The following is a 20,929-nucleotide window of genomic DNA, read 5'->3' on the forward strand; positions in this document are numbered from 1 at the left end:
CAATTTGTCCAGCCACATTAACTGACACACACGGGCAATCCAGCGCAATGAGCACATCTAATAGGTTGAAATTTTCTCCAGGGACTGAATTCATGCTGTGTTGCTGAACAGCGTGACTGCTAAAGCAGCGTATGCCAAGGTGTAGCGGGACGAAAGCCTTTGACAGGATCACATTTGCCTCTAGGCTGAAACATAAGGCAGCTTTCCTCAGCTCAAAATTTACAGAGTCAATTCTTCCACATCTCTTTTGCCATATATCTGCAGAGACGAGCGGCACGGTTCCAGCATTGTTGTGCAGATGTGTATGGTGTGCAAAACTTGTGTGTATAAACAGCAAAAAAAAAACCAAAAAAACCCTCTTAATGGCATTTTAAAGCCGTTCTGCTCGTTTAGAATGATTGTTACTGATGAAGATCAACTAGTTTCGAGGTCTTTAATCAAAGCTTATTTTCTCGATGGTATCGGAATGATTCCCCGTATTCAACATTCAGCCATTGTCAGGTTTTTTTTTTTTTTTGATATTTCCTGGATCAAGTGAAACGGGGCAGGAAACCAGTAAAACTACAAAGCGTGCATACCTCTGCCAATGCCACAAATCCTCTAAATTTGTTATTATAATCAGTTTTTTCAGTTGCTTCTGGATCAAAATCTCCATAAAGTCAGTGATTGATAGCAGTGGGGTTCATATGGCAGGGTTTTCCCCCATTCAAGTACGCCCAGTAGTTTATTAGAAAATAGAAGAAATGTCCCCAAATGCAAAGTGAAAATTTATTTTGAAAAATCCTGGATCTACATCACAAAACCAGGCTTTTCTATTATTTCGTATTGTTGCTTTACTTTCCAACAGATGTCAGTGAATTCTAATGGCAGCTTTCTGAGATATCTCACTAAGCAAAAGACAAACAAACAGCGCAGAAATCCCAGCGATGGGTTTAATTTAAATATGTTTTCAGGATAAATATGAATGTAATTTACTTAATGACGGACATTTTTGCTTTTGTGTGTGTGTGTACTCCTGTGTTGGTGATTGAGCTTCCAAAAGGCTCTTCGGACCAATAATGGAGAACATACTTTTGTATTGATCCCAAAATTAGATTGGAAGGGGACTGACCTTTTTCTGACATAGCCTCTTTGATCAATCCAACATGTTTTCCAGACAACAGGGTTACACCCGAGCATGAGCTGATTGTAGTCAGCTACATAAGATGCTCTTTCCATTGCGATTTGCTCCACATCAATAACATCTGTTGAAAATAATGCTGATTTGAATAACCTTTTCCAGCGCTTTGTGTGTTACATGAAGGCAGCCGCCTAAATGGGCCTGTCTTGATACAAATAACCTTCCTTGGAATCAGGGGACTTTAAATAAGAAGCTTGTCTAGGCCCTAATAAATTCAACATGTTACTTTCACTCGCCATCGTTTGACCTCTTTGCCTCTCTGCATCTGCTCGTATGCTTGTCCATTCATTCACTAATCACTGTCCTTAAGGGAGCAACAGTTAAGAGGGATACATCCACCGGGGCTATTGTTGTGGCGAGGATCATGAGAGGAGGCGCAGCTGACAAAAGCGGTAAGCTGATAGACTCTTGATTGCAAATATGCTTCATTTCATCCTCGCTTACATTAGGTTGCAGAAACGCTGTGATTGTACATTTCCATGTTTTAAAGAAAAGCATGAGGTACAGGTTTCCATATTAATCTCCAATGCTTTGAAGGCCTCATCCATGAAGGCGATGAGCTGAAAGAGGTGAATGGAGTCCCACTAGAGCACAGGAAGCCAAAGGAAATCCTTCCCCTGCTGGTTAGTCTCACATGTTTTTTCTCATTAAGCCACCAAAACCAATAAACCTTTCCACGTTACTTAAACTTTCACTTCTGTAAAAAAATTATTGTTTACCTAATTACAATATTTCTGTAAGGTTGACCACATTTTTTGGTTTTGAACAGATTACAGTAGCGTGTTACTTGCCTAACACAAGGCTGGGTTTGTGAACTGGAACTCTTTGCTCTGTTAGCCAAATGTGTTAACACCTGCGCTATCAAATAAAGAGAACTCGGCTGACAGTTAGCTAAAACATCATGTGCCATCATCCTGCCATTCCGGCCAGTTCAACAGCCCACTAAAAAGCAGATAATCTTATGGGGTCCAACCAAACTCAAATATTCAGTCTAATGAAAATACAAGCGATGGTGATGTAAATATTTTGAAAATTTTATTCCAAAAACATAAACAACACAGGCTATTTGCAATAAATTGCTACCCAGTCATGTGCAAAGTGTTAAGGCCTACTTGTGACACCAACTTCAATACAAGAGCAATAAATCTAGGTTAGAGTAAAGAGCAATATCACAAGCTAACCACATTTTTTTAACTTTTCTTTGAGGTAAAATTTTGTAGGATCAAGGCTAGAAGTATATTGTAACATGTAATGAAAAACATCTGAGTAGCCAGAACTCTATAAATCTTACTTAAGGTAAAAACACGAGGAAAAACTGAGAAAACATCAAATGCTATCACATCAATCATGCTGCTAATATTTTGATTTCTCTCAGACTGTTTACAGTCTTCATCGGTGGCTCTATCTTCAAATTCATTTTTTCCTACTTTCAATTTAAAGTGAGATTTATTTGTCAGTAAAAAAACAAACCACAACAAAATGTTTATCTGTTGCTACTTTGAGCAATAGCTAGCTTAGCTTAACAGCTAGAAACAGGACGATGTAGCTAGCTAAAATAATACAAAAGTACTGTGGTGATTGTGCAAGCCTAAAAAATAAAGAAGTATGCCAATAATTAAGGTTTAAAAATGCATATTTATTTAATGTTTTAATCAATTTATTGTTTAAGATTTTCACAGATCCAGGCAATTTGTTCCCCTTGTTTCGACTGTTTTGTGTAAAAATATGAAAGAGGTACCTCAAACTGTTGCTTTCATGCCACTGTGTTTGTGCAGGCTCGCTCTAAGGATGAAGTCAGGTTCAAAATTATTCCTGCATACTCCAGGGAAGAAATGTCAACAACTAAGCAAAAGGTACAAAGAACATTAACCATAACACTCATGCTAGTGTGCGTTGTGCATGGACATTAGCATGCGATGCGGCTGCATGGAGAAAACTGTCCACCTGGTTTCAGTAAAAAATGTATGAAATCAGCGATATCTCGTGTGTTGGGTTATATTTTGTGTTTCTGCCACAATGCTGTCACTGCTGCTGCAGGGTTCTCAAGAAGTAAGCACAGATCAGACCATCAAGGATAAGATGCTAACGTCATTACAACTTACAGCTTTTTATCATTTAAACGTTTAAACTGTACTGACTCAATTTAACATCAACAATGAATCCCTATCTTATGTGGAAAAATTCAAGTTCAACAATCTTAGCTAGAACTAATTGTAGGCCATCTTCACCACACAGAGTGTATGTCCAAGCTGGAAACTGTTAGAGCAGCTAGAGAGCATTTGCAATGGATTAAGACAAATTATTTTCAGTGATTGTGGTCATTTCTCAAAACTGACACCGACATATGCGAAGAAACACCAGCGCAGTCCATTACCAGAATACAGAAGTTCGTGAAGCTGCTGTGGAAAAACAGAAATGTGAATAAATAAATGAAAAAAGGCATTGTGTGTTTTCCTTTCACCAGTTTGTCTGCTTGAAGGCTGTATAATGCCATAGTTTTCTTTCCTCAGCTGTTTGTGCGAGCTCTGTTTGACTATGATCCCAATCAAGATCCTAGCATTCCATGCAAGGACGCTGCACTCACCTTTAAAAGGGGTGACGTCCTCCAGATTGTTAGCATGGAGGATGACACCTGGTGGCAGGCCTGTCACCTCGAGGACAGCAACGGTGGAGCTGGGCTCATCCCCTCGAAGGAGCTGCATGAAAGGTCTTTTTCCTGCTTTTAAGTCACTTGACTTTAAAATTCTGAATGGACACACCTATCCTGCTTTCATTCTGCCTTTCTTTTTTTTGGCTTACTACAGAAGAGTCGCTCTACAGCGACCCAAAGCTCTGTTCCAGCCTCAAAGAGTCAAGCCACCAGGTGATGCACCCCTTTGGCCCATAAACTCACCACACGCGAAAAGTATAAAACGTTTTCTATTAAGCTATTGAAGGTCATGGTTAATGGTCAGGGTGACCCCGGCCACCCTCCTCTTGTACTAACTTCGATTGTTTTGTCCACATGCTTCATAGAGGAGGGGGAAGGTACTGTCAGTTACCATATGCTTTCGAAACCTTACCTTCAGAATAATTGTCATGATGTAATGAGTATGTTTTGGGTTTTGGTTTGGGGTTTTCTGTTTGTACCTAAGATGTAACGTCTAAAACCAAACTGGTCGACTTGAGCGTGCTTTACCTTTTAATTTCGAAGATTAAAGCTTTGTTAATGGTTGTTAATGGTTCTCCTTTTTTATCTGTGATTTCCTTTCTCCTCTCTCTTCCAGTTTTTCCAGTCACGGAGGATGCAGACTATAGAGCTATAACAGGGATCCATGTTGGTAAGATGTTTGACTTGTCCCACTCAAATCCCACTAATGGAAAAGGGGCCAGACTGCTACTCCAAAATATAACTCAGGGACATTTCAACCTGAACGATCACAAAAACACACATATTTAAACTCTGTAATAAAAACCAAAAAAGGAGACCCTAGTTGTATTTTGCCGTACAAACCAGTTCATTTGGTGATGTAGTTCTGTGGTTTGTAGATTTAGAGGAAAGGAATATAACAGCAAATGTGGTTTCAGCTGCACAGTTTATCCCATTTGTCTTGATCTCATGGATTGGAAATAATGTCTTGTGTGTATTTGCATGTGTGCATGTGAGCAGTGCAGGATGTTCATATGGGGAAGTGCACTTGTGGCTGATTGTAAAAAGGCTCCTTTCGTCTGTAAAAGGAAAGGTAATTACAGATATTGCACAATATCAATTCAAAGAGTCGTGTACAGTTAATAATGTGCATTTCATCTTATCTGAGGCCAGATTCCACCTGAGGACAGAGCTTCAGACTCTTTATTTTGCATGTACATCCTTAGTGCTGCATGCATCAAGATCCTGCATGCATCAATCAGAGAAGCAGCTGAGGTATTTTGGTAGGTAGGCAGGTGGGTCTGTCTGACTGCAGAGAGATTCTATTACAACAGTACTGTGTTGCAACTTTGAAATATGTAGTCATACAACTTACTAAAGAGCTTTGTAAAGGGTGTTAGTAGAGTACTGTGTATCCATTTAACTCAAGTCTGACTGCGTGTGTGTATGTCATGGCAAAATAATGATCCATGGCACATTTTCTTGAACCGATTCTGTCACAAAGGCAGTGAGTAAAGCTTATTTTGAAACAACTATTATAAAGTGGCATCACGGTTAGCACTGATGACTCACAGCAAGAAGGTCCGGGGGTTCAAATCCAGTCTGTGTGGTGTTTACTGTGCATGTTCTCCCCAGTGTGTGCATGGGTTCTCTTCAGGTACTCTGGCTTCTTATAAGCAGAAGAAATATAAGCAGTCAAGAGGAATATATACAAAACAATAGTAAGGGGGTTGGCTGTAGCTCAGGTGGTAGAGCCAGTCACCTACTAACTGGAAGGTTCAATCCCAGTCTGCATGCCAAATATCCTTGGGCGGGATACTAACCCCATGCTGCTCCCCGATGCATCCAGCGAAGTATGAATGTGTGTGAATCAATTTTATTGGAATTCCACATGAAAGACCAATACAAAGTGGTGTACACGTGAGAAGTGGAACGAAAATCATACATGATCCCAAACATTTTTTACAAATAAATAACTGAAAAGTGGGGTGTGCGTAATTATTCAGCCCCCTGAGTCAATACTTTGCAGAACCACCTTTTGCTGCAATTACAGCTGCCAGTCTTTTAGGGTTTGTCTCTACCAGCTTTGCACATCTAGAGACTGAAATTCTTGCCCATTCTTCTTTGCAAAACAGCTCCACAACTGCCCTATGACGGCCTCAGAGGTTGTCTAAGAGAATATTAGGAGCAACAACACCATGAAGTCCAAAGAACACACCAGACAGGTCAGGGATAAAGTTATTAAGAAATTTAAAGCATGCTTAGGCTACAAAAAGATTTCCCAAGCCTAGAACATCCCACGGAGCACTGTTCAAGCGATCATTCAGAAATGGAAGGAGTATGGCACAACTGTAAACCTACCAAGACAAGGCCGTCCACCTAAACTCACAGGCCGAACAAGGAGAGCACTGATCAGAAATGCAGCCAAGAGGCCCATGGTGACTCTAAACGAGCTGCAGAGATCTACAGCTCAGGTGGGGGAAATCTGTCCATAGGACAACTATTTATTTATTTATTTATTTATTTATTGTTTCACACGTGGTACAGCAGTAATTCATTTCCCATACACAACCTTCCTTTCAATTAAAGTAACACTGTTTCCATGCATGAAAAGGAGCAGGAAGAAGAATAAATTCTTATTGACACCTGCCCCCTATCTGTGATAATACAAGTAGGCAACCAAAATTACACTCTGACAATATTCTGCACATAACAAAAAACAAACCAAACAGAACAATATACTCAACAATGAGCAATACCACTAAATATCAAACTAAAAGGATCATTTTTCTACAATTAAATTCTATTATTTTCAACTTCTTCATATTGGTTTATCATTTTATTCTTACTATTAGTCGTGCACTGCACAAAGTTGGCCTTTATGGAAGAGTGGCAAGAAGAAAGCCATTGTTAACAGAATACCATAAGATGTCCCGTTTGCAGTTTGCCACAAGCCATGTGGGGGACACAGCAAACATGTGGAAGAAGCTGCTCTGGTCAGATGAGACCAAAATGGAAATTTTTGTCCTCAATGCAAAACGCTATGTGTGGCGGAAAACTATCACTGCACATCACTCTGAACACACCATCCCCACTGTCAAATATGGTGGTGGCAGCATCATGCTCTGGGGGTGCTTCTCTTCAGCAGGGACAGGGAAGCTGGTCGGAGTTGATGGGAAGATGGATGGAGCCAAATACAGGGAAATCTTGGAAAAAAAACCTCTTGGAGTCTGCAAAAGACTTGAGACTGGGGCGGAGGTTCACCTTCCAGCAGGACAACGACCCTAAACATAAAGCCAGGGCAACAATGGGATGGTTTAAAACAAAACATATCCATGTGTCAGAATGGCCCAGTCAAAGTCCAGGGCCCTGTTTCAGAAAGCCGGTTTAGTGCAAACTCTGAGTAAGTATACCCTGAGTTAACGAAAACTCTGGGTTTTCGGTTTCACAAAGCGAGTTTAGATTAATTCTGAGTGAGTTACTATGACGACACACTCCGTGAAGCTAACCTGCCCCCTAGCAGGTTTACTTCAACTAACCCTGACCTTCTCCGCCTCTTTGTCAGAAACCTGACTGTAGGAAGTGTCAGACATGGCGTGTTCCTTCCTTGAAGAGCCAGTAGATGTTGAAGCCCAAATTCTCCGCAGAGCTCTCCGCCGGGAGAGAGTGATTAGAGCGCGTTTGGACATCTTATCATTTCCTGATGATTTCCTGTGTGAACATTACCGTTTTTCAGCACAATCTATAATTGATTTGAATAACATCCTCAGGCCTAATATTGCTCATGTGACACATCGCGGACATCCTCTCAGTTCTGTACATATTATTTGTATTGCACTTCGGTTTTTTGCAAACGGGAGCTTTCTGTATAATATTGGTGACGCTGAGCACGTTTCCAAGGCTACCGTCTGTCGGGCAGTCAGGAATGTTACAGTTGCACTGAAACGTCTCCTGTACTGGTTTGTGGTGTTCCCCGGTCATAGACCCACAAGATTTATCAAAGAGGGATTCCACAAAATTGCAGGTATCAGGATGAACAAAACTTAATTTATGATGTGGTGATATTTGAACTACTACTTAAATTGCACATTTATTTTCAGGGTTCCCAGGCGTGATTGGCTGTACAGATGGCACTCACATTCCAATCATTGCTCCTTCAGTAAATGAAGGAGACTATGTTAACAGGAAGTCTTTCCACAGCATTAATGTACAGGTACATAGTTCCCTGTAGCATTTCAAACTAACAAATTATTTCATTATAGTAATGGATGCTAATTTGTGTTCTCTGCACTGTGAAGATCATATGTGATGCTGCCAACATTATCACAAATGTGGAAGCCAACTACTCAGCCTCTGTGAGTGGTGGTGGTGGAGGACCCCCACCTGTTTTTCGGGCCTCCACTTTTTTTCTAGTGGCCATAACGGGTCACATTTGAGCATACAGAGTAAGCAAATATGTACTTGTAATGTGCTCAGATAATTTCAATAAGTGCTTACAGAGGGGAAATTAATGTAGCCTCTAACTGCAATTGATTTACATCGGACAAACAGACCAAGCACTATGGCTCATAATACAATTACACCTTACCTGTTTGGACTATATTTTTATATTTCATTTTTACTTGCTGCCAGGAACGTTTGGGGCCTGTTGGGTTGCACCTGCGCTCACATCATGTCACAAAATAAAATGTATGAAATAAAAAATAAAATAAAATAAAATAAAATAATGTGTTAAATGGGTGGGAAATCCCTAGATCAATGTTTAAATTAACACTCACGCATTGACTCTGTCGGCTATGTTTTGCCATGCATGCTCCCTTTCTTTTGCAGCTGAGGCTGTGTTACTTTTTTCCCGCAAAATTTGCATGTTATCTGCATATGCTGCCATCAGAATTTCGGCCTCAAGCGCTGTAAGATACATTGACCGCGCCTTCTTTCCCTCCGTCTCCATGGTGACTCGCTTAATCTGTGCTCCACTAATCAGGGCTTTATGTATCCTCGTGCGCGCGCTTAACTTGGGGTTAAAGCAACTCCGCGTTGATTGAACTAATTGTTATCAGCCTTTCTGAAACCGAATATTCCGAGTTGGACACTTCGGGGTTACTCAACCCCGTGTATCATTTTTAACTCTGAGTTTTCTAAACCGGCTTCCTGAAATAGGGCCCAGATCTAAATCCAATCGAGAATCTGTGGCAAGATCTGAAAACTGCTGTTCACAAGCGCTGTCCATCTAATCTGACTGAGCTGGAGCTGTTTTGTAAAGAAGAATGGGCAAGGATTTCAGTCTCTAGTAAAAAATGTTTGGAATCGTGTATGATTTTCGTTCCACTTCTCACGTGTACACCACTTTGTGTTGGTCTTTCACGTGGAATTCCAATAAAATTAATTCATGTTTGTGGCTGTAATGTGACAAAATGTGGAAAAGTTCAAAGGGGCCGAATACTTCTGCAAGCCACTGTAGAGTAGAAGAGTGCTCTATAAGAACCAGTCCATTTACCATTTAGAATAGAAAGGCAGGGGTTACTCAGACCATGGCTCAGATAAAGGCCCAATCTCTGCCTTTTTAAATAGTACGAACAGCAGCAGTAATCTCTGCCCTGAAGTAAAAGCTCTGAAATATATGGAGATGCTTTTCATTTGTCATATTTTCTCTTGTTAAATGACAAATATGTGGAAAAAGCTATTTTTAACCATAGTTTGTGTGTCTATTACTTGTCAGTCACAAGCGCCTTGAGTTAACTGTTTGATTTGGTGCTATAAAAGTCAAATTGAATTGAACTGAACTGAATTGAAAGTTGTTACCAGCTTTCATAATCTTTTATTATGAAATATGGTATGACCAAATGACCAAAATTTACAAAACAGACTTAATTTAATATTCAACATGACACATAATGAGTAACTGACACAGAAAGCTGTTTTCCAATACATCCAACCACAGCCATCGCCACCAGATGGCAACATCTGTGGTTGGAGATCTAAGGCACTTCAGCATTGACTTTGTTTTTCTGACCTGGAAGCTAAGTCCATGTTTTATTCTTGAGTCACAAACAAACAAATGGTTCCTCAGTGGAGAAGTCCCAAACCAGGAATCTACCAGTCCTGTCATTCAGTTTCCTTAATTGCTAACACTGAATCATTCAGTGCCACCTAATGATCTCACTGTATTGTTGGAGGGCTGTGATGCTACAGACACAACTCTTTTACACTGACCACATTGACATGAAGAGCTCAGGCCCAGCTCACAGCATGTTGTACGCTGGCCTGTTACTCGGCCTTATCACTCCTTTCCCGTCACATCACACTGATCAGTAAATCTGAAATATGTTTTAGTATCTCAACAAATGTGGGGCTGGGAGCATTTTCAGTCACCGATGATAATTTGCCTGCCAGAATGATTTAAGACTGACAAATACAAGATGGCTTTGTGCAGAGCGCATTTGATTTTAGGAAATAAGATTTGTTTTTTTGCTTTGTAAAATTATTTTTTATACAGTTTGTATAACCCGCATATTTGAGAGAGCTCATCATTTTAAATCCAGTGTAAACAAAAGCTTGAAATCATATTGGTATGTTTCTCAGAATGAAGCCTGGAGAGGAAATGGATAGACATGCTTACAAAGTGAAATTATGGTTGACGTCAGAGAGGGCTTGGCACCATCACTTAGTTAACATCATGAAAGAAAGCAAGTCTGCCAAGCCCGGCCCGACCACAGTCGCATGGCAGAGGCTGGACAGCAGTGACGCGTGACAGACTGAATTATTGTCTCTTAAATAAGACGTGTGCTGCTCAGGAGAGCAGTTGACACCAGATGGTTTCTTGAATTGTTTTCTCTTGTCCTTAATAATTCTCAATGCTTTTCCCTTTCCACTGTATAAAACAAGAGTTCTGGTCTTTGCCTTTTTTACCAAAACGAGAGCAAAATCCAGATGCAGGTCAATTAAGCCTAGATTAAATCAAGGCTTACGCAACTCTGCTGACTATTAATGTGTGAAAATGTGCTCAACATAAAAATTCTTCAGACTTGAGAAATAACTAGTAATGTTGTCGTCTTTAAGCAAAAAAAAAGAGGGAGCGACAGAAATGTTTTAGAAGATTTTGGATTCAATGGATTCAATGATGTGTATGAAAGGAAACACACAGATGATGAAACAGTATGATCAACAGACTTAGCCATAAAAACCTTTATGCTACTTCTTTAATTTTATAAAGCACAGCTTTAGTGTTATGATTCACTTCCACCAAAAAAGCCCTAAACACAGATCTTTCCCTCAAGAATACGTGGCTAACACTAATAACAGAGCCAAACTGAGAGTTAATGTTTTCAACGTGATGAGAAATATTGCTCCAAATGTTGCCGTGTTGGTTTGCTTGCACATATACATAACTGTACACACCAGAGGCTTTGTAGCCCTGCCTCAAATGAACTAACCCAAGTTTTTAGGACTGCCATATATCTACAGCTACCTTTCCAGTTATACACCTTACTGAAGAGTCCCTGTGTCTCTTTGCCAGCTGGGTTAAGAAGGAGTTTCCGACTCGGTAGAAAGAGCAGCTGGGCCAAAGAAGCTGCTCGGTTCAGGAGATGGAGCGCCGGGGTACACAGCTCAATTTGTCCACCTACCTACATAGAGGTGATCCCCTACCACAGGGAGCCAAAGGACAGACATCGAGTGGTCATCCTGGTTGGTATGTATGATCAAAAAAACAAAAAAGTGTATGGGGGGGTATTTTTAAGACGTTTTAGGGGAGCGATATGAGGCTCCATCCTTTGAAGGCCACAATTGATGGCTTCTTACGTCAAAGCAAGGCAACGAAGGCTGTCCAAATTCGAAGGCTCCTCCAGCCGAGGCCTACAAATGTGTCCTCCTTTCCCTGGGATTTGAAAGATGCATCAGGCGAATCCTTTTCAACCCACTCTATCCCAAGATTTATTGTGCATTGGTGGTTGTAAAACATTTTTTGGAAAAGAAAAATGGCAGATGGTCCAAGCAAAGCAGTCCAGGGATAAACTTTTAAAGTCAGCATTGGGTTTTATTGCATTTAAATATCCAACTGTTCCAAATATTAAATTAACAAAGAATCTTAGAAAGTTACATTTTGTCCAATTCAGGGGTGAGCAACTCCAGGCCTCAAGGTCCTGCAGGTTTTAGATGTGTCCTTGACCCAAAAAGGAGCTGATTCAAATGGCTAAATTACCTCCTCAACATGTCTTGAAATTCTCCAGAGGCCTGGTACTGAACTAATCATTTGATTCAGGTGTGTTGACCCAGGGTGATATCTAAAACCTGCAGGACACCGGCCCTTGAGGCCTGGAGTTGCCTACCCCTGGTCTAATTTATCAGCCACTCACTTCCGGCCTTCTCAACCTTCCTTTGTGTCCTTTGAGGGATGGAGCCCCTGAATTTGGACACACTTAGGTGGGTTAGGAGAGTCAAAACTCAAAAAAATATTTCATTCAGATTTTGTAGCGCTATCCAAGTCCAATACCTCATTAAAAACTAAAATCTCTGTCAAATGTAATTTTTATGACGAGCACTTGTATGATGAACTAGGCAGGAAAATTATGCTTTTCTTAGTGGAATAGAAAAGAAAGGATTAGGGAGCAGTGGCTATATGATTATGATTTATATGATTCACTGACATTCCTGTCTTGGACAAAACAGCCTCTGGGCTGATTGCTGATTTTTTTTTCTAAGATGATGTTTAGTAAATGATTAAAGTCAACAGGGAGTTTTTGCTACTTTAAAGAAAAAGGAAAAAGCATTGCATTTTTTAATGATGATGAAAAACAATGAGTTTTTAAAAAAATGCTGTCATAGTTTTGTTTTTTTTTTTGTAGTTTTCACTGGCACATTAATGTCCAGCTGATTCCCCTGGGTGTACAAGACTTATCTCTGTGTGTGCAATATCCACCCTGAACACACCCACGCTGTGTGGAGAGTAATTTTATCAAAAAATGCCATAAACTTGTAAAAAAAAATAAGAGAGAGAGTTAAATAATGTGCCAGTGAGATGATGGAGATAACAGCACAAATATTTCCGTGCAGTTTAAGGTGTATTAGTCAGTTATATTCTGTTTTATATCATCCTGTAGCTTCCCTTTTTTTAGCCCTTGCAAAAATTTCAGAAATGCCAGAGTCCCATTTACGTAAAGCACGGTATTATTGAAAATGTTGTTGATCAAAAGAAAAACCAATGCGTTAATGAAGATTTATGTTCCCACTCATGAGCGCAAAAACAGTCCTTTCCCTTCAGAAACACGTAAACACTGTCAGAAAACCCAAAGTCAGAATATACCGTGCCCTCTTAAGTTACCTAGCGGCCCACCTCAGATTTGCTTCTCTGCCAGCCCGGCAGGCCTGCTCTATGTATTTCTGAGCTCTATCTCTCCCCAGGGAATTTTAGATTGAGCCCCGCTGAAGGTCTTTTTAATGTCATATTACGATACAACTGTAGGTCGCCTGTGACTGAGGAGAACGGAGGGCAGACGAGAAGCGAAGAGACGGAAAAAGCGATAAAGAAAAGAGAAGCGAGAAACACAAAGAGCTGAAGAGGTGCAAAAACAATACCAGATAGAGAATAGATAAAAAAATAAATAAAAGAATGGAGAGAAAGAGATGGATGGTGGAGACGATCCCTCATAATGTCAGCCAAGTGCTCCATCATCAACTTGGAACAGTTAAGACGGCTTGGATTTAGATTTAGACCTCTTTAATTGAGTTGGAGCTAACCCCGACTCAGGATTACGTTTTACTGTCTGCTGTGAGGGTTCTTCATTGACCGGAGGTCATCATTAAGAATATATAGCTTATTGGCAATGAAAGTTATAGACGGGAAAACCAAAACCTTGGATCACTAAACCAGGACCAGCTGGATGATGTTTGACCAGGTTTGAAATATATCCTTTCAGTTTGCACTGCATATGCACTTTGAATGAAACAATAGACCCCTATGCCCCAGGGAAGTTGGTGAAAGTGACTGCCAGCCACTTAAAGCGCCCACAGATCGTGTAACTCTTGAAAAGGAAAGCGTCCACAAAGCCCGATGATGCTCCTCTCCGGTTCTGTGCGGCAGCTGTGAAACGCATTAGAAGTGTAAGAGCGGAGAGTCCATAAACCTGATATTTTGTAATGCATCAAGCTCATGCAACCCAGTGATGGAAAAGGCAGGTATGTCAGGAATCCCACTTTCAGACAGAGCTCCATTAGAGTCTGATGCAATCTGGGGCTGCCGAAACCTGCTCTAGAAGAAAATCCCAGATGCTACAGCACGAGTGTGTCTGTGTGTGCGCTTCATCCTGTGCATCCTACACTATAATGACATTGATACTGCGTGGCTTTGCAGATGTCACATTTAAGTGCAATCCTATGTATTTTCCAGAGGGTATAGGAGCGTTAAACGTTCGATGGGGGGGGGCGCAGACAGACGCTGAAAATCTGACTGAAATCAGAGCTCTGTCTGACTGTCGCTCCCTCTCTGATGGTAAAGACAGATGCGTCATTTGATGTTGGGCTTGTGTTGAGGAAAACATTAGTACACATTAGTGATACTTGGAATGAATACCCACATGGAGAACACTGTGTTTTGAAAATTGTCTCGAGGGCCCAGCGGCGTTGGCGTTAATGAACTGAAGAGGAGGCTGCTGATCTCCGACCCCGACCGCTATGGCGTCACCGTACCCCGTAAGACAGACGCTTTCGAGTTCCTCGACTGTCATCTCCTGCACGCTAAAATGCGTTTCATCTCCCGCCTGCCGTGCTCTTCTCTTACAGACACCACACGGGAGAAGAAAAGGCAGGAAAGCGAAGGTGTGGATTATCATTTTGTGTCAGTCCACATGTTTGAAGAGCTCATTCTGAGTCACAGGTACTCCATTAGCATGTGTTCCCATGGTATTAAAATAATCTCGCTTGCATTTTGTCCACTCACTCTGTCTACTCTGCCGTTTTAATTGTTTTCATGTCTGTTCCTGTCCCTGATGCTTTCTGCCTCCAGGCTTATTGAGTATGGGAGTTACAGAGGTCACTACTATGGAACGAGTCTAGACTCTGTGCACAGAGTGATGGCAGAGGGCAAGGTCTGCCTCCTGGATGTTCACCCCAGTGTAAGCATTGTGCCATCCAAAAAGTCATGTGTCCCTAATAAACAGTTCACGCTGATTCTTCATACTAAATAATCATTCATTGTGAGCCAGCACCTTTTTCAGAAATGGAAATTTACAGTTCGGTTTTTGTCCTGTGGCCTTTTCACGTTGAACTAATAAAAGTAAAGTTTCCAAGTCCCATGTGTCACCACAAGGGTTTAGTTTTTTATTTTAGTTATGCTGGGAAGCCAGTGAGGGATCACACTGTACTTGCTTTTTTGCATGATCTGTGGAGCAATAGCATGAGCCTCCTCACTTTTTAAACCCTGCAGTTTAAAGCAACAAATAAGGACTGAGTACTCTGCTTCTATCAGAAGAAGAACATTCCTGTGTGGACTTCTCCCCAAGTTAGCTTTAGGATATGAGGGCAGTCCAAATTTGTGGAGGGAAAAATGGGATAAAATCATAGACTGTATATAAGAGATGAGCATTATCCAACAGGACATCATCTGTAGATCTTTGAAGTCCCACTTTGAAGCCTGACATTCACAGCTTGTTTTCTGGGAGCCAGAACATTTTGAACATGTAATTATACCGAGGGTGGGGTGCAGGGAAGTTTTCAGTTAACACCACCAAGTTTAGTGGGCAAAGTGACAGCATGGGTACACTGCACAAGAACAGATATTTGCTAAACACGGATAACTTGGGCAAACTGCTAGTACAACTTTATTATTCTTTGGTCATATAGGCACTAAAACCAAACAAGGTCACCAAGCAGGCTTTTACTGCCCCTCTTTTAAAAATAATCATTCCCCACTTAAAAATGAACTTTGAGCCATCTAAGGGGTACAAATAAATAAATAATAATCCCACAAAAAGTTATCATAAAGGGGGAAATTAGCGATCAGGCCAAAACTGTTTTTGAACCAGAGTGCTAACATGTTTTTACTCTGAGGTTAACATTTGGAAATGTTTGGGAATTTGAGGCAGTGCAGTTTTTGTCATTTCTTTCTACAGTTCTTTCTGTCAACCTTAGAGACTGACACTTTATCCTGTCCCTAATCCTATTGGGTTACACATGTCAGTGAGCTAAAAATTATTATTATTTTTTGAGAAATTTAACCGATCCTTTCATTGTTTTGCTGATAACATCTTGATTTTTTTTCCCCTGTGAAATCTAATGACCCCAATTCATTAAGTTTAGTTCGACTGCCTTAAAGAATTGGTTAAACATTAATTTTCTTAATTTTAATGAACAGAAATGAAAACAGAGATTGTTATGTTTGGTTGTGGTGAGCAGCTGTAGGACTGTGTTTCCTCTGTGTTGGCTCTCTCACTACTCTCACTGCTCGGATTGACCTGACTTGCATCGACTGGTTTTCCATTACAATCCAGTACTATCTAATGTCCATGGTTGTCGTCAAAGCAACACTGCAGAGCATCCCGTGACGTAATTAGTATGCGATGCGGAAGGCTAAACCAAAGTGGACGTCGAGCCAACAATATACCTGGTATTCTGTTGCTTCTCGTCGGACTCGGGAGCCGGGGCGTTGTTTTTTGTAGCCATTTCCCTCGTTTCCTGGTTTCAAAAATGGCAGTTTTGATCTTTGTGAATGAGACACTCTTGTGACTCATCAAGTGATGCCAGTGACCAGTCAATCGGTAGCATGGCAGTCTGACGACGTCACATTTTAGTACCTGCTTGGATTGCTTTTAACTGCGGCCAAGCAGGTACTATTTTAGTACCTGGTACTATGACTTATTGGAAAGCCCTGAAAACCCTGGCGAACCGTGCCGAGTCAATCCGAGTAGGTACTAATGGAAAAGGGGCTTATGGGTCGTTCATTTATCAATCTGTTAAAAACTTGGGTGTTGACAGCTCTTTAAACTTGGATAAACAGATTATTTCTGTGATAAAACTGCTTCTTTTACCAGCGGAGATTATTGGCCAAAGTGCAGCCTTGCCTTTCTTATGACTCAGAGTCATACATGCTCTTATTATTGTATTGTATTGACTGTATTATTGTTATTCTTTGTATGTAGGAAAGAAATGGAACACAAAAACATGAACATATTACTCCAATTTTAGCTTCACTCCATTTGAGTTCTGTCAACTTTAGGTTTAATTGTAACATTTTATTGATCATTTTTAAGTTTCTAATTGGGCTGGCACCACTGTCTTTGTCTGATCTTATTCATGCTCATACTCCTGTCAGAGCACTGAGGTCTTCTACTCAGATTATCCTCAATAGTCCGAGATTTAGCCTTTAAAAATAGTGGACACAGAGCTCTCAAATTGTGTCCCTGAGTCTCTGGAATGCCTTATTATTTCATATTAGAACTGACCAAACAGTTGCTACATTCAAGTCATTCCTCAGGACTCATTTCTACTCTCTGGCCTTCATGTCGAGCTAAATCTAGACATCTTGTAATTATTTTGTTTGTTGTTATTGAAAGCCTGTGAAGCACTTTGGTCAACCGTGGTTGTTTTAAATGTCCTATACCAATAAACTTGACCTTGACCTTGATGGTTTGTAAAAGCCTTTGGACCTTTGGACAAACCTTTTAATTATACGCTGTGTCACACTGCTCATTTTAATCCGGTTTTATATCGGATAGCAACGTTTCTGCTTGGTTAAATGGGAAATAAGTGAACAGTTAAAGTAAGATTTCTACTCGGCTCCACATGAGATGGTGAGACACACGAGACAATGGTTCTTCTAGGAAAAAAACAACAGTTTCTAAGCTCTCACAAGTAATTACTTTGCCACAGTTGAAGTAACAGTAGTAGCTTTACATCATGGGAGTTGGATAAAGTTATGATTTTGTGTTTTTTTCTGCCAAACAGAATCCGAAGCTGTGGCCCAGTCTTCAGAAAACACATGTGTATTGTTTAGACAACATATTTTATTACAGATACTTGCCTTCTGTCTTCAACTAATCTAATCCTCTTTTGTTCCAACAGAAAATAAAGCGTGTGTACACGTCTGAATTTAAACCATACGTGGTGTTTGTCAAGCCACCGCGCATAGAGGAGCTACGCCTCACCAGACGGAGAGCTAAATTTGTCTGCGATGAAGAGGATATTAACCAAGTCAGGATCTTTTCAGTAAGAAAAAACACACACAGTCCAGCAATTGCATGGTGAACTAAGGTTCCTGTTCCATGTAACGACATGACAGTATGAGGACAAACATTGTGGCACACACCCCTAACTAACACACACCTTAGTTTACACTGGCCCTGTGGTTTGCATTTAGAAGACATGGGAAGTTACAAAACTGCTTTCTGATTGGCTCCTTCTCCAATAAGATAACATCTAAGGAAGCGTATTTGTGTCAGAGATAAAAGTTTCAGCTTATGTGTGATATTGATCATGATTTAAATGGGGGAAAAACTAAAAGAAAACACAAACAAAAACCTGTAACAATAAATAGGCGATAGCAAGGAATCACATTAAATAGGGAAACAAACTTAAATTATTCACCAAATTGATGTAGACTGAAGAGTCTGTGCATTTTATATTGTTCTGTTGAGTACCTGCTCACTTTAACCTCCTAAGACCCGAATTCTTCACAGCATGCATTTTTAATCTCTCTTTGCTATTTGGGCTGACTGGGATCTGATGAATGTAAAAACAAAGAATTACATGATTTATTTATTTTTTTACCTGATTTTTGTTTCTGAGAAAAATGAGATCCACATAAGAGGACATTCGCTTTAAATTTCAATAGGACAGTAGCAGTATAATGTCCTCGTAAGTGGATATCAGGCCGTTGTAGAGCAAAATTTAGTATTTTGTTCTAGACAACCCAAAATGTGATGTCCACAAATCTGGACGCAGGTCCTAGGAGTTTAAAACTGAAGCATCTGAAGTTGATGGGGCACAGCGGAATCAAAACATGCTAAGTAACTTTAAAAATGCCCATCTGAGTTCAGATTCATTGTTTGGCCACATGTGCCCAGGTTGCCTTTATCAAACCCACAAGGTGACGCAGCTGTGTTGCAGTAAGTTTTTGGTACTGTCCATTCAGAGTTGAGGCTCGTCTCAAAGGGCTGTGTTTTCAACTTGCGTGAAAAGGCTTCTTGTGCCTTAGCCGACAACTTGTCATATCCCGGCATAATTTTTGTATGTCTGCAAAAGACTGGACAAGTGGAGAACAAAAGAAGAAGTGACAAGCCTAAAAAAATATATACAACTGTTGATCTGTATCTGAAAGCCAGAAAAGGCCTTTGAGTTGATCCATATACTGTTTACTGAAACCTCATCAGACATCTCAGTGTGAAGTTTTTGGTTAAAATCGTCATCAATATTAGACAGAGGAGGTCAGGAGAGAGGTAAGTTGAGCTACAGCTGTAAAACACAGTGCAGGCTCTGTCATGGTTTGTGGGTTTAGCCACTAGTACTGAAGATTTTGTCAAAATTGACGGAATTATGAGCACAGAACCGTCAGATTTGTATGATGCAGTAACTTTTGGAAAGCATCTGTTTAGCAACAGCTTCATTTCTCAGCACCACAGTGATCCCAAACACACTGCCAATGCAGTAAAGTCACACCTGGATAGAAAAACATACAATGGCTTTCCCAGAGGCTGGACCTCAAATTTATTGAAGCAGTGTGGGAGCATCTTGATAGAGAAGGCAACAAAAGGTAGCCAACATCCATCCAAAGAAGAGCTTTGAATGTCCTTCAAGAAGCCTGGAGAACTATTTCTGAAGACTACTGAGAGAAATGACAAGAAAGCTGCCTAAGGGAGTTTAGGCTGTGTTGAAGAATAAAGGTGGTCATATCAAATATTGACTTTCAACTGCACAAACTGATTTTGCCAGTACTTCCATTTATGTTTACACATTTCAGTACATTACTGCACCTATCTCCCATTCTCCTGACAAAATATAAAGAAATGAGCAGTCATTTTGCACAACACTGTACACCACTCCATCTAGGGATAGAATCTTTGTTGCCTGATGGATACTGGTGACGCTATTTTCCTTTCACAGGAGGCGGATTTTGAGGACATGATTGACTTAGCTGAAAACATGGAGCGCCAGTACGGTCACCTGTTTGACAAGGTGATTGTTAATGGAGATATCGCCTCTGCGTTCAGAGAGCTGAGGTCAGACCTCGAGAAGATTCAGGAGGCACGGGTCCAGTGGGTGCCCACAGAGTGGAGCTTCTCCTCACCAACAAAAGCACGGAGAAGCTGTAGTCATCTGCCCAGCTGGATTTGAGATTTATATATGAAGTTAGTAAGAAAAACAAATTAATAAAAATATAACATAGCTGTATGTAATGTGTCATTTTAGAACAAACAACATGGAAGACTGAATTTCATATTTTAATCCTGGGCTAAACAAAAGCTGCGATTTCTAAAGTTTTCCATATTGTCTTTTGTGCGCATCCAGTTAGGCAGAATCCATTTCTCCACTTCTCTCCATCTCTCTCTCCCTCCATCTGTCTCTGCTCCTGCTTTTCTGTTGGCATTTGGGTGAAAACATTTCAGTTTGCAGAAGAAGAACAAGAAGAAGGGGGGAAAAAAGGAAACTCTCCAGAGCTTGTGGCTGAGTGTAATGCCTCCCTGCCAAGTCGCAAACATCAGCATGTAATTATTCTGACAGCTGCTGCACTTCAATTAACTGTAATGTACACCAGAGAAATATTATTAGTAGCAGTCAGGGAGGCTTTTTTTTGCCAGCTACATGCTATATGGAGCAGGGACACAAACACGATAATAATCATAAACTTTTGCTGAAGCAAGATGAAAAACCGTTTTATGATTGCGAACAGCAGAATGCTGCAAATACTGCAAAGACCCAAAGGTGCAGAAGGTCCAATAACTAATTGTTAAGTGCTCTATTCTGAAAATCACCTTTGTTATAGAACATTAACCACAACGAGGTGTCTTTTACCCAAAAACATATTGAGACAATTAAAAACAATTGGCAGAAACTCACCATTAGTGACACTCCATTAACAAATACTCATATTTGAGCATCACAGCTGGTCGTCGGGTACAAATTTTACTCCTCTC

At 40.5% G+C, this 20,929-nt stretch overlaps 1 protein-coding gene across 3 annotated transcripts in view; it reads left to right on the forward strand.

Annotated features, from left to right (window-relative positions):
- LOC147308852 (MAGUK p55 subfamily member 7-like) overlaps positions 1–20,158 on the forward strand; it is a 31,425-nt gene extending 11,267 nt beyond the window's left edge. For all 3 annotated transcript variants that reach the window (XM_086273647.1, XM_086273648.1, XM_086273646.1), the window contains 12 exons: positions 1,491–1,572; positions 1,718–1,803; positions 2,956–3,033; positions 3,691–3,887; positions 3,985–4,043; positions 4,447–4,500; positions 11,326–11,499; positions 14,415–14,495; positions 14,586–14,679; positions 14,809–14,917; positions 17,862–18,005; positions 19,899–20,158. In XM_086273647.1, the coding sequence (XP_086129773.1) occupies positions 1,491–1,572; positions 1,718–1,803; positions 2,956–3,033; positions 3,691–3,887; positions 3,985–4,043; positions 4,447–4,500; positions 11,326–11,499; positions 14,415–14,495; positions 14,586–14,679; positions 14,809–14,917; positions 17,862–18,005; positions 19,899–20,129 (1,389 nt within the window). In that variant the 3' untranslated portion in view covers positions 20,130–20,158. The remainder of the gene's footprint in view (positions 1–1,490; positions 1,573–1,717; positions 1,804–2,955; positions 3,034–3,690; positions 3,888–3,984; positions 4,044–4,446; positions 4,501–11,325; positions 11,500–14,414; positions 14,496–14,585; positions 14,680–14,808; positions 14,918–17,861; positions 18,006–19,898) is intronic.
- The last annotated feature ends 771 nt before the right edge of the window (positions 20,159–20,929 follow it).

The sequence above is a fragment of the Aulonocara sp. 'chitande type north' Nkhata Bay genome, linkage group LG18, assembly GCF_057382095.1.
Source record: "Aulonocara sp. 'chitande type north' Nkhata Bay isolate Kocher_YH1m ecotype deep benthic linkage group LG18, A_spYH_male_GT1.1, whole genome shotgun sequence".
NCBI lineage: Eukaryota > Metazoa > Chordata > Actinopteri > Cichliformes > Cichlidae > Aulonocara > Aulonocara sp. 'chitande type north' Nkhata Bay.